General features: G+C 41.6%; 2 protein-coding genes across 6 annotated transcripts; one reads left to right on the top strand and one right to left on the bottom strand.

The window, feature by feature from the left end:
• Positions 1–1,480: 1,480 nt before the first annotated feature.
• Positions 1,481–6,221, top strand: rbm22 (RNA binding motif protein 22). Of its 2 annotated transcripts, XM_075481272.1 has the most exons (11): positions 1,481–1,584; positions 2,829–2,882; positions 2,983–3,012; positions 3,119–3,251; positions 3,359–3,459; positions 3,759–3,931; positions 4,113–4,313; positions 4,475–4,639; positions 4,989–5,077; positions 5,315–5,443; positions 5,520–6,221. In XM_075481272.1, the coding sequence occupies exons 1-11, from the start codon at positions 1,531–1,533 to the stop codon at positions 5,672–5,674; spliced, it is 1,284 nt and encodes a 427-aa protein (XP_075337387.1). In that variant the 5' UTR covers positions 1,481–1,530; the 3' UTR covers positions 5,675–6,221. The 2 variants fall into 2 exon arrangements, with proteins under 2 accessions (XP_075337387.1, XP_075337386.1); XM_075481271.1 differs by having other exon boundaries at positions 5,315–6,221.
• On the bottom strand, positions 5,145–10,905 carry LOC142397707 (myozenin-2-like). 4 transcript variants are annotated; one of them, XM_075481277.1, is made up of 6 exons: positions 10,784–10,905; positions 10,456–10,550; positions 9,334–9,491; positions 8,222–8,375; positions 7,453–7,636; positions 5,145–6,726 (listed from the first exon to the last, which is right to left on the bottom strand). In XM_075481277.1, the coding sequence occupies exons 1-6, from the start codon at positions 10,894–10,896 to the stop codon at positions 6,543–6,545; spliced, it is 888 nt and encodes a 295-aa protein (XP_075337392.1). In that variant the 5' UTR covers positions 10,897–10,905; the 3' UTR covers positions 5,145–6,542. The 4 variants fall into 4 exon arrangements, with proteins under 4 accessions (XP_075337392.1, XP_075337390.1, XP_075337389.1 ...); XM_075481275.1 differs by having other exon boundaries at positions 10,456–10,543; positions 10,772–10,857; XM_075481274.1 differs by having other exon boundaries at positions 10,456–10,543; positions 10,757–10,842.
• Positions 10,906–17,957: the final 7,052 nt, after the last annotated feature.

Raw genomic sequence — 17,957 nt, 5'->3', positions numbered from 1 at the left:
TAAGCAACTGATTTATACCAAAAAATAATAATACATTTAAAAAAAAGAACGACTCTCCAAAAGACATCCAAAATATTGGGGAAATGTAGATATTTTTAACTTGGAAGGGGCCCAAAAGAAAGCTTCCTCAGCATTCCAGGCCTGTAATCTCTCCCTCTGAGTCCACAACCTCTTTTAGAATTTAAGTAAACATTCAGGATTTAATGCCCTGCCATAATCTTCCATATCCTTTGCCGCACTAATTGGGGTTTCACACAACAAAGACACACCGACTTGACTCGGACCAGGTGGATGGATGAACTGTAAGTGGACAATTAGCTTATACAAGCTCCCGCACACCTGCCAGTCAGTCGCTCGCACACAAATGGAAAGAAAACAGTTGCATTCCTCATCTGTTTGTGAGCAAAAGAAGCCTTCAAACACAAATCCATCAAATAGGGTCTAAGATTGATCTTATTTGACAGCACAGCGTCATATTGCTATTGACTGATTATGTATTAAATGGTTTACTATCTGCAAAAGAGTAAATCGTAACACAAACACAGAATTGCACATCTAAGATGCAGATGCCAGAGTTCCTTTTGCTTCTCACTTACCACTGCCCTATATTCATTTTATATAGCTGCAGACGGGATGAGCCAGTCAAAGATTATATCTAATCCAGAATCTGTAACTAGGTTAACCAACCAAGCAACTATAAACAGCTCGGTGTAATTAGACTATAGTTTGTATGTCAGTGGATATTTGTTACATTTTCATTGTATCCTTAATGTCAGACAATTTGTGATTATAAAAGCTTTTTAAATGACATGAACTCACAGAGCTTCCATAATACAAAGTAAGTTACTTTGCTCCTCAGTTTTGTTTGCTCAGTATTTGTGTTGTTTGCAAAATAAAATGTGTTAACTGTCAACCAAAGTGCTGCACGGCATTAAACAGACCTGGCATTTCAAATTATCATTTAAGATGAGCTTTGTATTTCTGTAAATCAACTGTGTTTTCGAGGTCGCCTTTCATTATTTAACAAAGAAGCAGCAAAGACTAGCAAAAAAAAATAAATAAAACGGCATCACACAAGCTGTAGAATAAACACTGTAAACTTGTGGTTAGAGCCGGTGTTGTTTTTCTGTAATTTCATCAACTGAGACAGTTAAAAATCTTTATCAATGTCTATTGAAAAACAGGACTGTTTGTGATGCAAACGCATTTGTGACAGTGCTCTTTTTTTTTTGGTATAAAGATGATTTATGATTAATTTAAATTTTAAATAACTCCAATATCTCAAATTCAATTATATTTCTAAATTCAACGTATTACGTTTCTAATTATAAATAATGCCATGTAATTTGCAGTTAATACCTGACTGGAGTTTAAAGCTATCTAACCCTGTGTGAGGATCATTTTGTAACCCTCATCGTTTCTTGAAACAGAGCGACACCCTAAGGTGGAACCTGGGTCTGTGCCGCAGTGCATTCTGGGTTTACGCCTCTTGCGTTCGTTGTTTGGCCCGCTTGGCTCACACTTTGCAAAATGGCGACTTCCCTGGGATCCAACACCTACAATAGACAGAATTGGGAAGACGCGGTACGTAAAGTCACGATTGTATTATGCACAACCACGTCTGTAACTGAATGAAAATTTGTATTGGTAACATTCCGAGACTCAACATCAGAATAAAATCTGCCAGTTTGGTACGTTTGGTAGCTGATTAGCCTTCCGCTAGTTAGCGCTGGCTAATTGTAGAAGCGTGCTTGCTACCTGGTTTAGCTTCCATCAACAGTCATAGTAAGCCACACTGTTGGCGTGTATTACAATCAATAAACTGGATTATCGTCAGTTTAAACAAACTCAAGCCGTAAATCGTGGGTATAATTTGGGATATCGTGTTCTTGACGAATGTTGTCAACCCATACACGAGCTGTGCTAGTTTGGCTAATAAAGGCTAGCACTAGCAGGCTAAAAATGGTGAAAGTCAAGTTAAGTGATAAAGTCAGTAATGAATGTTAAACACTAAAATAGTTATACCACGATGGAAATGCTTATTGCTAATGAGTGGGAAGGTCCCTGAGATATTAGTACGTATATAATAAAGTTGTAGCTAAGTGAAACGTTAGCATATCTGCCTGGCGCTTATAGGAAAAGACCTCAGGTGCTTGCCTGGTACGTCAGCTTAAACTTTAACGTCAGAGCCGTGGAAATGTAAGAAAAACTGTCAGCCATTACAATTTTATAACAAAAATACCATTGCTTTGCACAGTTGTCGTTGATAATTTAACAGAGCCTGTGGTTAACGTTAAATTACTTTGCCGTTTTGTGGAAAATGTTCATGTACTTCTCTAAAATGTTATAGAATTGTGCATCGAGCAGTGGTATTATTGACACTTTTAAAAGTCAGAATCCCTACCATATAGGGCAACAAATCAGGTTCCTCTCTTGCATCTCAGCATCAACAGGCCATTTGACTAACGTTGGTTTTCCTCATACACCAGACTTAAAACTGTAACCCTAGAATATGAAGTTGACGTTTGAACCTCAAGAGCTGCTTATATTTAGATGTTTGGCTGATGCTGTCAGAAGGATGGATTAAAGGGAAGGTCGTATTCAGCAGCTTGCACTTGGATTGAAACAGCATCCTTCAGCAGATGGCAAAGTGGGAGAGAGCTACTCTGATAGCACTCTCTGTATTCGCACATGTAAATTTGCCAAGATGCCCAAGCACAGGATGAAATGGAGTTACTCCTCCAGAGAACTTAAACAGAGGCTGTTGCACAGGCAACAGATATGGGGCTTGTTTTACTGATGAGCATCTGTTGTCCCTTATTTTCCAGGACTTTCCTATTCTGTGTCAGACATGTTTGGGAGAAAATCCTTACATCCGTATGGTGAGTAAGCGTTCCTGTGTCGACATTGTGAACAGTCATTTGCTTACAGTTTATACAAGTTTCCGCGCTGGTGTAAATCTGTTCATATTTTGCTTTACAGACCAAGGAGAAGTATGGGAAAGAATGCAAGGTGAGTTTTTACTTCCATTTATATGGTACATTACACAATAAAGAATGAGCTTGGGAGATATTTCTTCTCAACATTTAAATATTTTTTTTCAATGTTTGCCTGTCAGATCTGCGCTCGACCCTTTACTGTGTTCAGATGGTGCCCGGGCACACGGATGCGTTTCAAGAAGACAGAAGTCTGTCAGACCTGCAGCAAAATGAAAAACGTTTGCCAGACATGTCTTCTGGACCTGGAGTATGGTGAGCCTCCAACTGTCCCACCCCCTACGTGGCCCAAGTGCACATTTTATGGGCCCATGGCTTAAAACTCTGAATATAACCTTCTTCTTACATGTTGTGTTTGGCAGGTTTGCCGATCCAGGTCCGAGATACCGGGCTTTCTGTCAAAGATGAGGTTCCCAGGTCAGATGTGAATAAAGAGTACTACACACAGAACATGGAGAGAGAGGTATGGTTACTTTGCGTTAATTGCGTAATATAAGTTTTATTCAACTGTAATAACGTATACTAGTTATGTACAACTTGCCATCTAATCCTAGCATCCCTTCATACAATATGTGATTCAATTATTTTATAATTTTAGATATACTTAACAGAATGTTTAAGGTTGCAACATGCATTGTTGCTTTTCTGTTTTTTCTTATTATTCAACTGCAGTACTCAGAAATCAAATCTAACAAAAATGAGCAGAACTTGGATATTTCCTGTTTCATCCATGACCCATCATGTGTTTTTTTTTTTTCATAGATAGCAAATACCGATGGCACCCGGCCGGTAGGTCAGCTCGGTAAGGCTACTAGCTCTAGTGATATGTTGCTCAAACTGGCCCGAACCACGCCATATTACAAAAGGAACCGGCCGCATATCTGCTCCTTCTGGGTGAAGGGAGAGTGCAAGAGGGGGGAGGAGTGTCCTTACAGGTGAGTAACATGATGGCCGGCTGGTTTGGTTTTAGCATTATGCTGTACATCAGATACGTTAATTTCATATATATTGCTTATGTAATTCATATAATGTTTGAAAGAGACGTTAACATCTTCTTATGGCTAAAGAGGTTGTTATATTCCTGCATCTGTTGTAATTTATTCTGGTTATCCACAGGCACGAGAAGCCTACAGATCCCGATGACCCTCTGGCTGACCAGAACATCAAGGATCGTTTCTATGGTATCAATGACCCAGTCGCTGACAAGTTGCTGAAGCGGGCCTCAACTATGCCCCGTCTGGACCCTCCAGAGGACAAGTCCATCTCCACCCTCTACATAGGAGGTTTGGGAGATACTGTCACGGATGGAGATCTCAAGTAAGGCTTTTATTGCAAATATTTACAAGTTCTATTCTTTTACAACTTCCAGTGATGACTTTTTTTTTTTATATCTCTCTTACTTAATTGCTTATATACTGTGTCCTGATTTATTTCTTTTTTTCAAACATTTGAGCATTTTTGTATTTGTGTTACTGCAGGAGTCACTTCTATCAGTTTGGTGAAATTCGAACCATTACCATCGTCCAAAGGCAGCAGTGTGCGTTCATCCAGTTCGCCACACGGCAGGCAGCTGAAATGGCTGCTGAAAAGTCCTTCAATAAACTCATCATCAATGGACGCCGGCTCACTGTCAAGTGGGGAAGGTAAGACTCTTCTTTGCTCCCGTGCTGCCCCACCAAGTAGAGCCATTTAAAAGGATGTGCTGTAATTTGCTTGTTAAATGCCAGGTGGTGTTCAGGGAGCGTGAGTGTTTGCAACAGCCTGAAGCTAAGCCACCATCACTGTTACAAGTGTCAGTAAATTAGTAACTGCAGTGTTTTTACAAGGTGATCATTACTGTAGAATCGTTTTACCATAATACCGAAACAGTGCTGTGCAGTACTCGGAGAAAGGTCTCCTCTTGATAATATTTTGCTGCTGCACACCTTTTTGGGATCTGTAATGAAATGATTTCTAACACAGATGGTGTGTGTGTTTTTTTTTTTTTTATAGGTCTCAGGCAGCCAGAGGGAAGGATGGTGTCAAGGACGGTGTCAGTGAGATGGGTACCAGACTCGATCCCGTACCTGGTCTGCCAGGAGGTGAGTCTGCGGTTTTAATTTCTGTTTGTGTGCATGTGTGTGCAGAAAATGACAGTCGCACAAAGTGTAATTTAAAGTACTGTTTAATGTCTACACGTGATTACAATGTAATTATTTGTAGGAACAGTTTTCATCCTTTTGTTGAAAACACTTCAACCTCTAGTCATGCAGAAAATATTACGGCAAAAGGCATTAAGGCATGCTAAATAAAACACCCATTTTATTCCCTTGTACCAGCTCTGCCGCCACCACCAGCTCTAGATGAAGAAGCTCCAGCAAACTACTTCAACTTAGACCCTAGCTCTTCTCCTGCTGTCATGAATATTACTCTGCCGCCACCTCCAGGCATCAACCCACCTCCTCCAGGTAAAAAAACGGTTTGTGATCAGTCAATCATTTTGGCTTTGGTAAAGTTGGATACTAAACATACTTGTGTCCTCAGGTTTTGGCCCCCCAATGTTTCACCCCTTGGGTCCCATGGCACCACCTATGCCCCCACCTATGACAATGAGACCTCCAGGGACAATTCACTACCCGTCCCAGGATCCTCAGCGAATGGGCGCCCATGCCGCACACGGCTCGCGTCACGGTGAATAGCTGCGGCAGTGAAGTCGCGCTGTTATTAGATGTCTTTCAGCCCCACGTGACAAACCTGGTCAGACGTTTTCACATAAAAAGCTGCTGCGGGTCCAACGACTGCTCCTGGAAGGGTTTCGGTTATTTCTTATTAATTCCACCCAGCAGCAGATGAACTGAACGAGCACAGTCTGTTTAAAGCTGATGAGTTTGTCACTACTTGCATTTAGAAAGTAAACAGAACTTGAAGGCAGAAAAAGACTTCAAACATGAGACTACTGGCCAGTGTGACCGGGGCCGCGTGGAGCCATTGTACATGTGCAACCAAATTCTTGTATTAGTCTCATCCTGCATATTATCTCGCATGGAGCTGAATACTGAGGAGCATTTAAAAATGTTTTAAATTAGTTCATTTTTGGTTACATTGACCTTTTTTTCTTTCTTTCTTTCTCTTTTCTTTTCTTTTTTTTATTTCACACAATTCTAATATTCCACAGCTTAATGACTTGCGTTATTGTATTGCTTTGTTTAAATGTTTTGTCATTAAAATGACTGTTTTGTTGCTGAACATCTGTGTTTTATTCAGCACTATATGTCAGTGTTTTTCTGTTATTTGGTTACTGAAGAAGTAAAGTCAATGTGAAATGACAAATAGAGGGCTTATCATACAGTGGCGGCATTCTCCCAGACTTCACTGACTGCGTATAAAAAACTTATTCCATCAGTCTGCCTCAACTGGCCAAAACACTCGGCTGTAACAAACCCTTTAATATATCATGCGAGAGTGTTGTATTTCCCTTCTCCTGCAGTTCCTCATAATCATCAGAAGGATAATCTTTTTAGCAGAAGAGCTCCGTGCTTCAGTCTTTAGCTTATCAAACTCTTAGTTTCATAGTTCATTAGATTCAGGATTGTAGTCGGTTCCCCATCCCCTGGGTGCTCTGTTGAAGTTGGGCCGTCTGCACATGCGGCCCAGAGCGACGCTCGGAAGGTTCTGGGCCTCCTCTGCCTCAAATCCAATCACTGGGATCACCCTCTTGCTGGCTATAGCACCCCCAAATGGCTTTGGAGATCTGGGGAAATCAAAAAGTCTTTACTACACAGCCTGTAAGCATTGTGTTTGATGATCCTCGCAGTTTGTGACCCTAGTATCACTCCTCGCCATAATGAGGACACTACATGCAATGCTTTAAACTGGAAGTCGTCAACTTCTTTTTCTGCTGTGTCGCTGCTCTGAACATTTGAGTTAATCTTTAAGGCTACGTAATTTCATAATAATCCAAAGGATGTAAGAGGATCCCTTCGCCAGAGGTATAGTTCCAGTTTGGATGGTAGAATCTGCTTGACTGACAGCTTTAACTGGGTAGAGTTTAGAGCTCGTCTTTCATGAAGTATTCACTTCTCCATCTGCCCGAGATTAACCTTTGTTCTGCCATGCTAATTTCACGCAGTTTCCCATGTGGTGTGAGAAAAGCGATTCCCTCAAGTGTGTGACCTGTCTTGTGGGCCACATAAAGCCTGTGGACCAGTGGATCGTCTGTCAAGGGCCAGACTTCAAAATAGCCACTGCACTGCTGTAGTCCAAGGAGGTGCGAGCCAGAGACCGGGTTAGTTTTCAAACTGTGGAAACATGGAATGAAGCCGAGGGAAAAAGATGATGGAAAACCCGGTTAGGTCATCCGTGGGTCTGTTTTTACGTAGATGGGCTTCAGTGCCCGCGCTTTAAACTCGACACCATTTGATAAACTGGGATTGGTTTGAATGGATTCGGAGAAGTCGACGGGACATGTCTGATTTACCTGTTGAAGCACCTGTAGTTGGCAGGCTCCAGTCTTAGTGGGATCTGTGGCAGCTGGGCATTGAGGGCATTCAGGAGTTCTTCACGGTCTCCCAAAGCTTCCGTCCAAGGGGAGCAGTAGGATTTGGGGATTACTGTTGTGTTGAATTTTTCGTGAGGGATCCCCTTCAGCGGGCCAGAATATCCTGACCCAAACAAACAAACAAAAAATTTCGTAGATGAAAGTAGCATCTTACTATGAGTGAGGTGGAAGGCATTCGGGAAGAATTTTTAAATACTTTTGAAGTTGTACAATTTGAAAAGGTGTTGTATGTTGAGGAAAAAGTAATTAAATGAAAAGCCACATGGTGAATAAACGAAAAGCAAGCCGTATTTCAGCACAAACAGATAAATTGGACATCTAAATCTCGTTGATGACACTCCCGTCAACAATAGGAATGTCGGTAATTAGATCTCGGTGTAAATCCCTGATTATAAACAAGGCTTAGTTCATCATCAGTCAGACTATAAGCAGTAGGCTACCTTCAGCTAGGCAAAATACGCATCAGCTGTCAGCAAAGTCCACATATAGCTGCTCTCCACAAACTGCCAACTCCCCTGGCTCTGAGTGTAATGAACCTAATACATGTTCATTTCCACTGGAAAGGTGAGCCCTGGCAGATCAGAGTGCAACGGTGCTCGTGCATTGCCCAAGCGTTCGGCATTGCAGAGAGCTACTCGTGGCTTGTGACAGTCTGTGGCAATCCTTTCTTCACTGTGCTACCATTTACCTGGAGCCAGGACATCGGGACTGCCCTTCTTTGCTACAGTCTTCTGAAGGTTCATGAGCAGGCTGTGCTTACCAGGGATGGAGAAAGCCTGGTTCTCTTTCCCGCCTTGTGGCTCCGGCACTATTTGTGGGGGCGGATTTGCCTCCAGGTGAACCTAGGATACATGCTGAGTTAGGTTCCTGTGAATGTATTTATTCCTCAAATGACATCGCACGCCTTATTAAATGGAAAGTCCTCTCGATTTACACATTTCAACATTTGAAGGATGAATGTATTGCAGGAAACACAGAAGTGTTTGTGTCGACACTGACCCTGACAACGGACTAAAAGTTGGGTTGTTTTTAGCTTCTGCTACTTCGCTTTAATCAAATGTCCATTGACACGCATTATTGGATGACTATTAGTCCACCCACGAAAAATAATCATGAGTAATCAGCTAAGCAAAACTGGAAAGATCTAAGTACATATTTTCCTTTTTTTTTTTAATGCAGATTATTTTGGATTTTTCATAACTAGGGTGGACTGTGTGTCTTGTGGCTGTTGCAGTTCAATAAAAGAAAAAAAAGAGGAGACACTGAGAAAAGTCAAATGGACATTAACTGCATGTATTAGCACCTCAAGCATCCAGAGATGCTGTTGTAATTGCTATTGATTCGAGCTTGCGCAATACGTCAGTCAGCCAACATAAGCACACGTGTATGCTGACCTGGGGATTTTTTTTTGTGACTATAAATAATACAGAAAAAATAAATCTACTGGGCTAAATTGGAAAATGTGTTATCTCATATTTGTCCGAATGACTCCCAAGTTCGTTATTTAAAATGTTCTAAAGCTATCTGCTGTATCAGCAGATTGCATCACAGACAGTGGTGCTTAATTAAGTGGTGTCTTCATAGGAAATTGCAAACTAGTTTTTAGAAATACATTGCGAATAAGTTAATGAACAGTAAGCCCATTGGTGTCCCTTCTTGTGACAACACTTAGGCCTACATACCGTAACGTATACTGGCCAGTATTGGTTGGGTCTCTATTAAAGATGTATCAAAATCGTAGCCTCATAATCTATGTTATGTAGGTTGCATGGGAGGCATCATCATCTCTGTGTTCCTTACATTCATAATGTAAGGACCATTGGCAGCGTTCTCCAGTGTGAACTTCTCTGCCCTTTTCTGTCTCTCCTGAAACATGCGAGAGCCTCGATTGGACATAAGGTTGAGCTCCTCCATCATCACGTCTTTGGGAACGCTGATCTTCTTCCCCAGGCTAAAACCTTTGGCACAACAAAACAGACAAAAGGAGCGAGTGCTTTGGTGATTGATAACACCTAATATCCTTGAGGCCAAAATCCAGAACAGAGAGAAAAATGTCTTTAGTGCTTTTTGCCGTGGACTCTAACCCTGGATAAATACTTCATGAGATTTTGATGTTAGTGCAAAGGCGATGATAGGTAAAACATTGCAAAAAGAGAAGTAACATACTATTGAGGACCACTGGCAAATTAATGTCTCCACTGCTCTTCTTGTTTCAGCATCAAACAGCTGAGGAGGACTGATATAAAAAAGCGAAAGCATGTGCAGCATCACTAAATATCCTCACAGCTCTGGCTCAGGGTCTCTTCTCATGTTATGGCACAGCATGGTGGTGGGTCTAAAATAGCCGCAAGATGATGTCAAGTGGTGTGTAATGTTTGTTGTGCTCCAGAGTTGCATGGGTAACTGGGCATATAAATAGGATCTTTGGATGAAAGACTTGTGTCAGAGCGGATGGCCCTTTTTACTCGCACATGATAAGTGTTGGGAGCGGCCTGGGCATATGCCCCCCTTGAAGAGCTTCCTTTGATCGGCCTGTGTAAAAATTCAGCAGTGGGAGTCACATTTTGCTGATTTTTACGAGACTTGGTTTCAAAGATTATATGGCTGACACCACTTGGAAACAAACAGTGCCGCTGGGATGGTCCCTGCTGGAATGTTTGGAGCAATTTCAACAACAGACTGGCACCCCCGGGATTTCAGCGGATCGCCATCCAGTTGTCTCCAAGCAGCAGAGCAACACACTTTGAAATTAGGCTCGGTTATTCTGACACACCCAGCTGTGATCTCACAATACGGCAGGTGGAATGTGTGTCTACATGCATAGAAGTCGATGGTATATGAAAACCACTTGTCTCATCTACTTATATGACAGTTGTGCCGCGATATACAGGAGCAAGACCAGTGTATTCTATACAAACTTACCTCCTCTGGCTTCCTGCGACAGGGCCTGAGCCTGCAACATCCTCTGCTTAGTCAAGTCACTCAGGCCTGAGTGCATCATCGTGTGATTCTGATGGACACACATTTTGATTATAAGATTTTTTCTAAAGCAAATTTTGTGTTACATCAACAAGTTACCACACATCTCATTTAATGGCTTCAGATTTAGTGACAAAAGTAAGATAAATTCAAAGTCACACCACAGCAAATCCATTTCTCTTCAGGACGGCATGTCTGTAAAGTTTCCTTGTTTACTGTTTACTGCCCCCCCTCCATTCCTTACCTGTATTCTACCCACCTGTTTACCGTCTGTTTGAGCTCGTTTAGGTGGTTGTGTGGTTTGTCCAGCACTGGAGCTGGGATGCTTCCACGCTCTACTCTGACACTCCTCAGCAGAGAGGGAACAGTCTGTATCAAACTCATCTCAAGATGCCTTCAGTGCTTACCTCACTGAGTTTATTTTAGCCGAGGGGTAAGAGAGTGAGGATGGATTGTGGGGGTGTTTGGGAGGGGGGTTTATAAAAAAAGCGATCAACGCGAAGGGGCAAGTACAAATATTTACATGCTGACCTAAGGCTTCTTGGATGATAAAAATTGTCTGTGTGTGTGTGTGTGTGTGTGTGTGTGTGTTAGCAGCAGCTGTCAGGACTCTGACACACAGAGGCCAAGCATCCAACTTCCTCCCAGTAAACACAGACACACAAATACAAGCACTTTTATGGGATTTGAAATTGATTGAGGTAGCTGTGATCGAAGGCTGTGACTGTGTTTCCTTGTTCAGGGACAGAAGTGGAACTCTGTGGCAGGTTGCTGTTCCCTTTTCTGACTGTGGGGGACCTTTGACATCTCTTTCTTCCAAAGTGCTCTGAGTTATGGGCATTACAAACCTTGCAGATATTCAGTGGGGTAACGTAGAATGTTTTCTTTTTCATACCTCTGTACATTCATTCATTTACTGATTTAGAGAGAAACCCCATGTGTGTTCTGTATAAATTCTTCTCTTTTATTTCACCCTGTAAGTAACGGCCTTTTGAATTTATGTTTGGTTGCCCTTTTTGAAAGCATGAGAGATTTTATCATGCAGCTTTTTCCCCCACAAATTAATTCACTGGGCTTAGCAAGAGCCCGGTGGGAAGAACATTTTCTTTACCCCTGCTGAGATTAGATATTGATTTTGCACCTGCCCTGCTCTGCAACACCAGTATCACTCAGCGGGAAGCCTTGCGGCCTCTGAAAAAAAAATTGTGAAGTCATCCTGAGTCACAGAAAATCATCTGCAGATGCACAAGAGACGTTGAGGAGTTGCTGCCCATTTCAGGTTTATTTAAGAGTCTTTGTCAAGAAGCAAAAGCAATTTTGCTTCACAGAAAGAAAGCAGAGCAGTTTGTGGCCGTCTTTTAACAAAGAGCGTGTCCTCTTTTGTGCAGCTCTGTCTTTGTGATGAACATGAATGTTTCACTTCCACTTTGGTTCCTTCAGAACTATTCCTTAAAACTGCACACGGCACTTTAAGTTAATGCGTGTCTCTTAATGATTCAGTGACGAGAAGATGAAGAGAGAACACCTGCATCTCTGTCAATGGAGATTGCGTTTAAGGCTTTACGCAACAATACATTTTACACAAATTAAGTCTGCATGATTACTGTAGCAAGCATAAAGTATAATGATGGGTACACAATTTGCGTTTTACCAATAAATCAATAATGTTTTTACCTTCCATTTCACAATTGACTGCAGTGATAGGCCTACATTACACAGCACGCAATTACCAGTGTAACAACAACCAGGTATAAAGACACACAGAGAGCTGCTCTAATGTATCCCATGATTTTAGATTTGTGAAAAAAGTATCCTGTAAACCTCAATGGCAATATCAAACTCTGACAGCTCTGCTTTAGAGTATTACCAGTTGTATGATACTATTAGGACTTAAGAGGTGTATTTGCTTACAGCAAGGAAAGTGTGTGATGAAAAAAAATATACAGTTATTATAAAAGTCGTGTTAGGCATCCAACCAAACGCAGAAACAGACTGAGCACAGGTGGGAGTGTGTGACAAAATGAGACAGGATGTTGCTGCAAGTGTGCGAGCTCAGACAGCCTCCTCTGTAGTTACAATAGGACTAGAAAAGAAAATCAGTGCAATCCCAGTTCAAGGCTTTTATCCGCCGGGTGAGCCAAGGTTTCAGGTGTTCCCACGCATCTGATTGCTCTTTCACCTACGTTTTCTTACATGAGAGCTCCTTATACTCTTAATGAAATTAAAACAAAAACCAAGCTCTAAATGGCCTCTCGTGTGAAGCTGTTTCTCTCTGTAGATTTATTTAGCATCAATAACTGGGGCTCCAGAGACAACTTGTCCAGAATGTCGGCGAGACTCAAATGATGGTGCTTAGCTCTGGAGAAAAAGGATTGAGAGTTTTTTTGTCGTGTTGCAGCACACTTGCTAAACACGTGATTAATCGTCTATCATAGACGTCATGAAAGACAAATGTCTTTTACGTCGAGGTTATGATGTACATCATGAGAAGAAACCAAGAGCTGTTTATAATAAGCTGCAATTTGTAAGGGAGACACACGGTCTATAGAGCAGCTGCAGGCACAAACTGTATCTTGCCAAAACCCAAATTAGAGCTTGGAAAAAGAGCTTTTTCCTATCAGGCTCGTCAAAGCTGGAATAATTTACCTGTCATCAGTAAGGAGTTGGGCAAGAATAGTTTGGAAAATCATCTAAAGCTGAGGTACCTGGGTTAATATTCTTTGATTGCTGTATTTTGTCTGGGTGATGAAGTTCGTTGTCATGCTTTGTTGTTCTGTGGTTTGATAGATAAACAGGTTAGCTTGTGTTTTCAGTGGATTTTTTTAAACTGTATTTTATTGCTTTTTTCTTGAAATAAACATCACTGGATCACGTTGCCGCTCAGAAAAAAAGCTGACCGAAGTTGGGGGGAAAAGACCAAGAATATCGACACTGTGGGTGGTGAGAGCCCACTTCATACCATGCCAGCCCGCAGCACGTGAGAGAAGACGCTAACAGATTTTCCCTAATGAAGGCTGAGATTACAAGCAGGCAATAACAGATACGGGGTTTGACCATCACACAGTGCACCATAAAAAGCACTTTGTTGACAAGGGAGCCCACACTCAGCACTTTGAACATAACTGGCAGTCATTCAAGGCTGAAGTTTGGAGGCAACTTGGAGACGGCACCAACAGACTTTTAAAGGAACATTCAAAAATAACCAAGTGGGAGTTGCGGCTGTGTAGGAATGTTTGATTTCATGTTATTGGTCTTCTGTTGCACAGCAATTATTTATCATATTACTGTAGTAGAAAATCAAGATACCAGTTTGTGACCTCCCTCGTCGGTGGAAAAAAGCCATAAAATGATACTGCTCCTATTTTGTTTCTGAGGAGACCGTTGTGTTTTGATTCTCACTTTATTTATCCAGTCAAGGTGACCTGAGATCTCACACTCACTTACAGCAGCACCCAGTTTCATCTTTAATGCACATCCTGGGAAATTGCCCAGTACTTTGCCAGTATTACGTTGTTGGCCAATGTGTTTGGTGTAATTGAAAAATACATTCACGTTAGTTATTCTAGAAGGTGGCGACTTATTGCTATTTTGACCTGTTTTTTCTTGGATCTTGCTGTCATCTCTCAGGTCTTCATGATTATGCAATTCTTCTAACTGTCTCTTGCTACTTACAAAATCTGATGTCAGTTTTGGAAGTTTTTACTTTTTAATGTCTTATCACTGTGTCTGTAATGCATTATAGACACGATTAGCAGAGGGAATGTCAGCGCAGATAGCAACTTTCCATTATCTCTTCAGAATGTGTGTTTGTGTCGAATAGAGAGCGTTGCACAACCACCAAGCACTGACAGCTGCCAGAAGAATGATTCAATCTCATTCAGACTGAAGGGCTTGTGTTATAAGACCACTTTAAAAATGGTTTGCCCCGTTGGTCCATCAGACGATACCTTACTGGCTGAGTGCAGGAGAAAGCAAAAACAGCTATATTAAGTCGTCTTAAGTCAGTGTGTTCACATTGAGAGCTAAATGCATTGGAATTCATCTTGCAGCACAGAAGAAGTCTTCATTCCAAACTTTTCTCATTGCCTTTGGTAGGGCTGCTGGAAGTCAGTCAGCTGGGGAGCTGTGTTGACAGTTCTCAGTTTGAGATCCTATCCAGACAGGAGTAACACACAAGCTGCACGGAGTGTGAGCAGATGTTAGATTGCACTATTTTGTCACCCATCAGGTACAATGTCCACAGTAAGACGTGACACTCTGTAGGTGTGCATGTATAAAATAACATTATGATCATGTTTGCGACATCATTAGTTCCTGCGTGCAGACCCTTTGCACAATCCTCTATCCACAAATTTACAGTTTTGATACCAAAAATCTCTTTTTTCAAGTGCCTCTGCGGGTGTACAGCGACAGAATGATTGCACACAACACAAAGGCAGCCACTCGAGTGACAGGCTCACTCTGCAATTAGCTGAGGAACTCCTGGGGTGTCTACTTCCAGGGTTTGTAGGGAACGATGGCTACGACAGAATCCCCGAGGTGACAAGAGATGTCAGGCTCAAAACTGTCAGAGCTGGGACTTTTTTGCTTTTTTTTTTTTAATTGGGTTTTCACACGTTTGTGAATGTATTGTGTTTTTCTGTTTGTGTCTCAGCCGACTGAGACACAAACAGAAAGGGCTGCATGTGCATTGGCCTCCACAATCTACACAAATAACTGCTCTTCAGAAACAAGGTTCAGCTTCCAACCATCTTTCTGTCTGCAGGAGTCTGGCACTGCTATCAACCTGCACAGCAGGTCTGTGACGGGGGTTTGGGAATTGACCACAATGTTGGAAAGCATATTGAAAGCTCTATGCTTCATCTCTTTAGAGATACATGAAATCCTCTACCTCAGAAACACGAAGGAGCAAGTGTAGGGGCTACATAAACTGCACCATGGGTCTGCTGAGGGGTTTGGAGAAACAGTTCTGGCACTGAGATCTGTGTGGAAGTGATGCCGGAGCAAATGGTCCCATTTCACCATTAGGTTCACAGTTCCTTTTTTTTTTTTACATTTAGTGGCAGGTAGTAACAAACGATATTCATTCTAAAAGCACTCTTGCAGTATTTACTCGGGTCTTTTCTTTTTATGTACATTTTCACTACTTTATTTAGCAATAAAACAAATGACTTTTATGATTGAAAGACTTGACATCAAAAAACAGATCAAACCAGTGGTTGCCAAACCTTCTTGCTTGTGGACCATTCCAAAAAAAGTGTTGGCTTTTATAGGCTTTTCGCAAAGTAATGATCTGTTAAATTCTTCCTCTCAGCTTAACTTAAAAAAAGTACGCGTCTGTGTGTCTGCACAGGCTGAACTTTAACAACTCAGCCCACCACTTTGTCATGAAGGAGGATGAGGAGGAGTAGGACATTTTGCTCATTTACCTCAGACCTCTCCTCCCTTTAACATTATCTTGTGTGAACCTCTTCATATTACCAAGTGCCGGTTAAGAATTAAATCAAGTTACTGCTCACTGGTTCAAATTCTTTAGGATTTGGTGGTGCACAAGCTTGGGCCTGGTTACTGTCCTTCCAAATATGGATAATGAAAATGTCAGCTGAAAACAAAGCCAACCATCAAAAAATGAATCCAGTGGAACCCCTCCTGTAAGGAATTTGTTGTTAATTTTACTGAGCAAGGTCAGCTTTTTCCCAGTGTTTTCTTAAGCTAAACTGTGCCAATCAGCTGCCGCGCTCAGCTACCGCAGATAGGAGAGAGTGGTATTTATGTTTCACCAAACTGCTGTTTAGAAAATGAAAAAGTACACTTCTCAAAATGTCAGGCTATTCTTTTTGAAATGCTAAATCCATTAGCAAATTATCTCCTGCTGAAATCTTAAAATTCCTCTCTAAATGTACGTCCTCTTGGCATTTGCTTGCTCCTCTATCAGGCAGTTACGTGGGCCAATGCAATGGAGAGCCGGGGTGATGGGAGCCGCTGCCTCAGACAACAAGGGACAAATAAGATTCATGCCAGAGTGGGAGTCCCATCGTCTTTCTGTGAACCCCTGTGTATGGCACCGCTCACGAACACACACATACACAGATAAAGATCTTTATTAAAAGGCTGCCGCTGAAAAGTAAAACATTCTAAAAAACAGCAAGAGCTAAAGTGAATTACAAAGCTGGAAATAAAAGCCTGGGCAGTGAATCAAATCAGAGGCCCATTCTAGCAGCACTTACCATGCATGAAATGAGCTGCTAATTAGCTTGTAATGAGACAGTGCAGCTCTTGTGAGCCTAATGGGGACCCATTTGCAACTGAGAGTGGTTTCCACCAAGTGCATTACCAAAAACATTTCCCTCCTCTTGGAAAACATTTTGTTTTGCAAGCAAAATGCCCTTATGCCTGTATCGATCCAGCTACTGAAACGTTAAATGCCACATTGCGCTGCTTGCATTATTGAAGCTGCGGCTATCTAAAAATAATATAGCCCATCATAACAGTCTCTCATTTCTACCATTTTTGTGAGTGACATTAATCATTTTATTGGTTCTGTAGTTGCCTTGTGGCCTATTAAAGTTGGGTTTAAACTATTGATTAACTTCTTCTATTTGAACACCGCCGCCGCTCTGCACAGTTCCCATCCAGTATACAGAAATGGTAACAACAACAAATAACCAAAATTGTGTGCATCATTTTGTGCAAGACTTTTTAAAATGCTGTTTTTATAACGGCAGCTTCATCTGACAAAAGTACCATTCAAATACGTGAAAGACGACGTCCGTGCAGTGAATTTTGGCTACACTTGAATCTGAAATGAATTCCCACAGAGGAAGTTAGAAGCGGGAGAATGTCTGAAATGATTTCTCCCACAGTCCACAGAATCGTGGCGTCTGACATGCTTCGGCCAATAAACTGATTCCCCTGACGTGTTTGTAAACTTGGAAGAGGAGAGGTAAGCTATACCCATAGCTCGACTGAAATGTAAACGCATAGATGATTATAAAGGATGATTCCTAAGACAGAGGTAAAAAGGGCTGCTCAAAGGATTAGCAGGTCTGACACAGGATTCTGGAGAGAAGCACCTCTCTTATTATCTTCTCAAACCTTACTCGTACTTTTAAAGATACAGAATCCTCCCTAATATGGTTCACTTTAATTGGCCCTAATTAACTTTAGCAGAAAGTAAGATCCAATACATCACAGGGGAGAAGGCACTAGCTGTCAGAAAAGCATGATATAGCTGCACGAGGGAGTTAGGAATTCTATAATGAGACCTAATTTGAAACTTAAAGTCATGCATGCACTGAAGCAGCTAAAAAAAAGAGAAAATGGCGAAACTGTCCAAAAAAAAAGAAAAGATTTTATCTTTCATTTACCAGAGAACAAAGGGAAGCTTTTTTCTCTTGAACTCTTTCTAATTGTTACTGGGCACCCAAACACATGCAGTGTCTGTT

Source organism: Odontesthes bonariensis, chromosome 13 (genome assembly GCF_027942865.1).
Source record: "Odontesthes bonariensis isolate fOdoBon6 chromosome 13, fOdoBon6.hap1, whole genome shotgun sequence".
Taxonomy (NCBI): domain Eukaryota; kingdom Metazoa; phylum Chordata; class Actinopteri; order Atheriniformes; family Atherinopsidae; genus Odontesthes; species Odontesthes bonariensis.
This window is presented reverse-complemented; position numbering and strand designations above follow the sequence as displayed.

What these genes read in the sequence shown, in the direction of transcription:
- LOC142397707 (XM_075481277.1), bottom strand. Translation starts at nt 10,896, where the DNA reads ATGAGTTTGATACAGACTGTTCCCTCTCTGCTGAGGAGTGTCAGAGTA. An exon ending in GTCGCAGGAAGCCAGAGGAG is followed by an intron (nt 9,492 to 10,455) that starts GTAAGTTTGTAT and finishes GTTGTGCCAAAG; the next exon opens with GTTTTAGCCTGGGGAAGAAG. An exon ending in AACTACAGGTGCTTCAACAG is followed by an intron (nt 6,727 to 7,452) that starts GTAAATCAGACA and finishes TGATTTCCCCAG; the next exon opens with ATCTCCAAAGCCATTTGGGG.
- rbm22 (XM_075481271.1), top strand. Translation starts at nt 1,531, where the DNA reads ATGGCGACTTCCCTGGGATCCAACACCTACAATAGACAGAATTGGGAA. An exon ending in CACAGAACATGGAGAGAGAG is followed by an intron (nt 3,460 to 3,758) that starts GTATGGTTACTT and finishes TTTTTTTCATAG; the next exon opens with ATAGCAAATACCGATGGCAC. An exon ending in CGTACCTGGTCTGCCAGGAG is followed by an intron (nt 5,078 to 5,314) that starts GTGAGTCTGCGG and finishes CCCTTGTACCAG; the next exon opens with CTCTGCCGCCACCACCAGCT.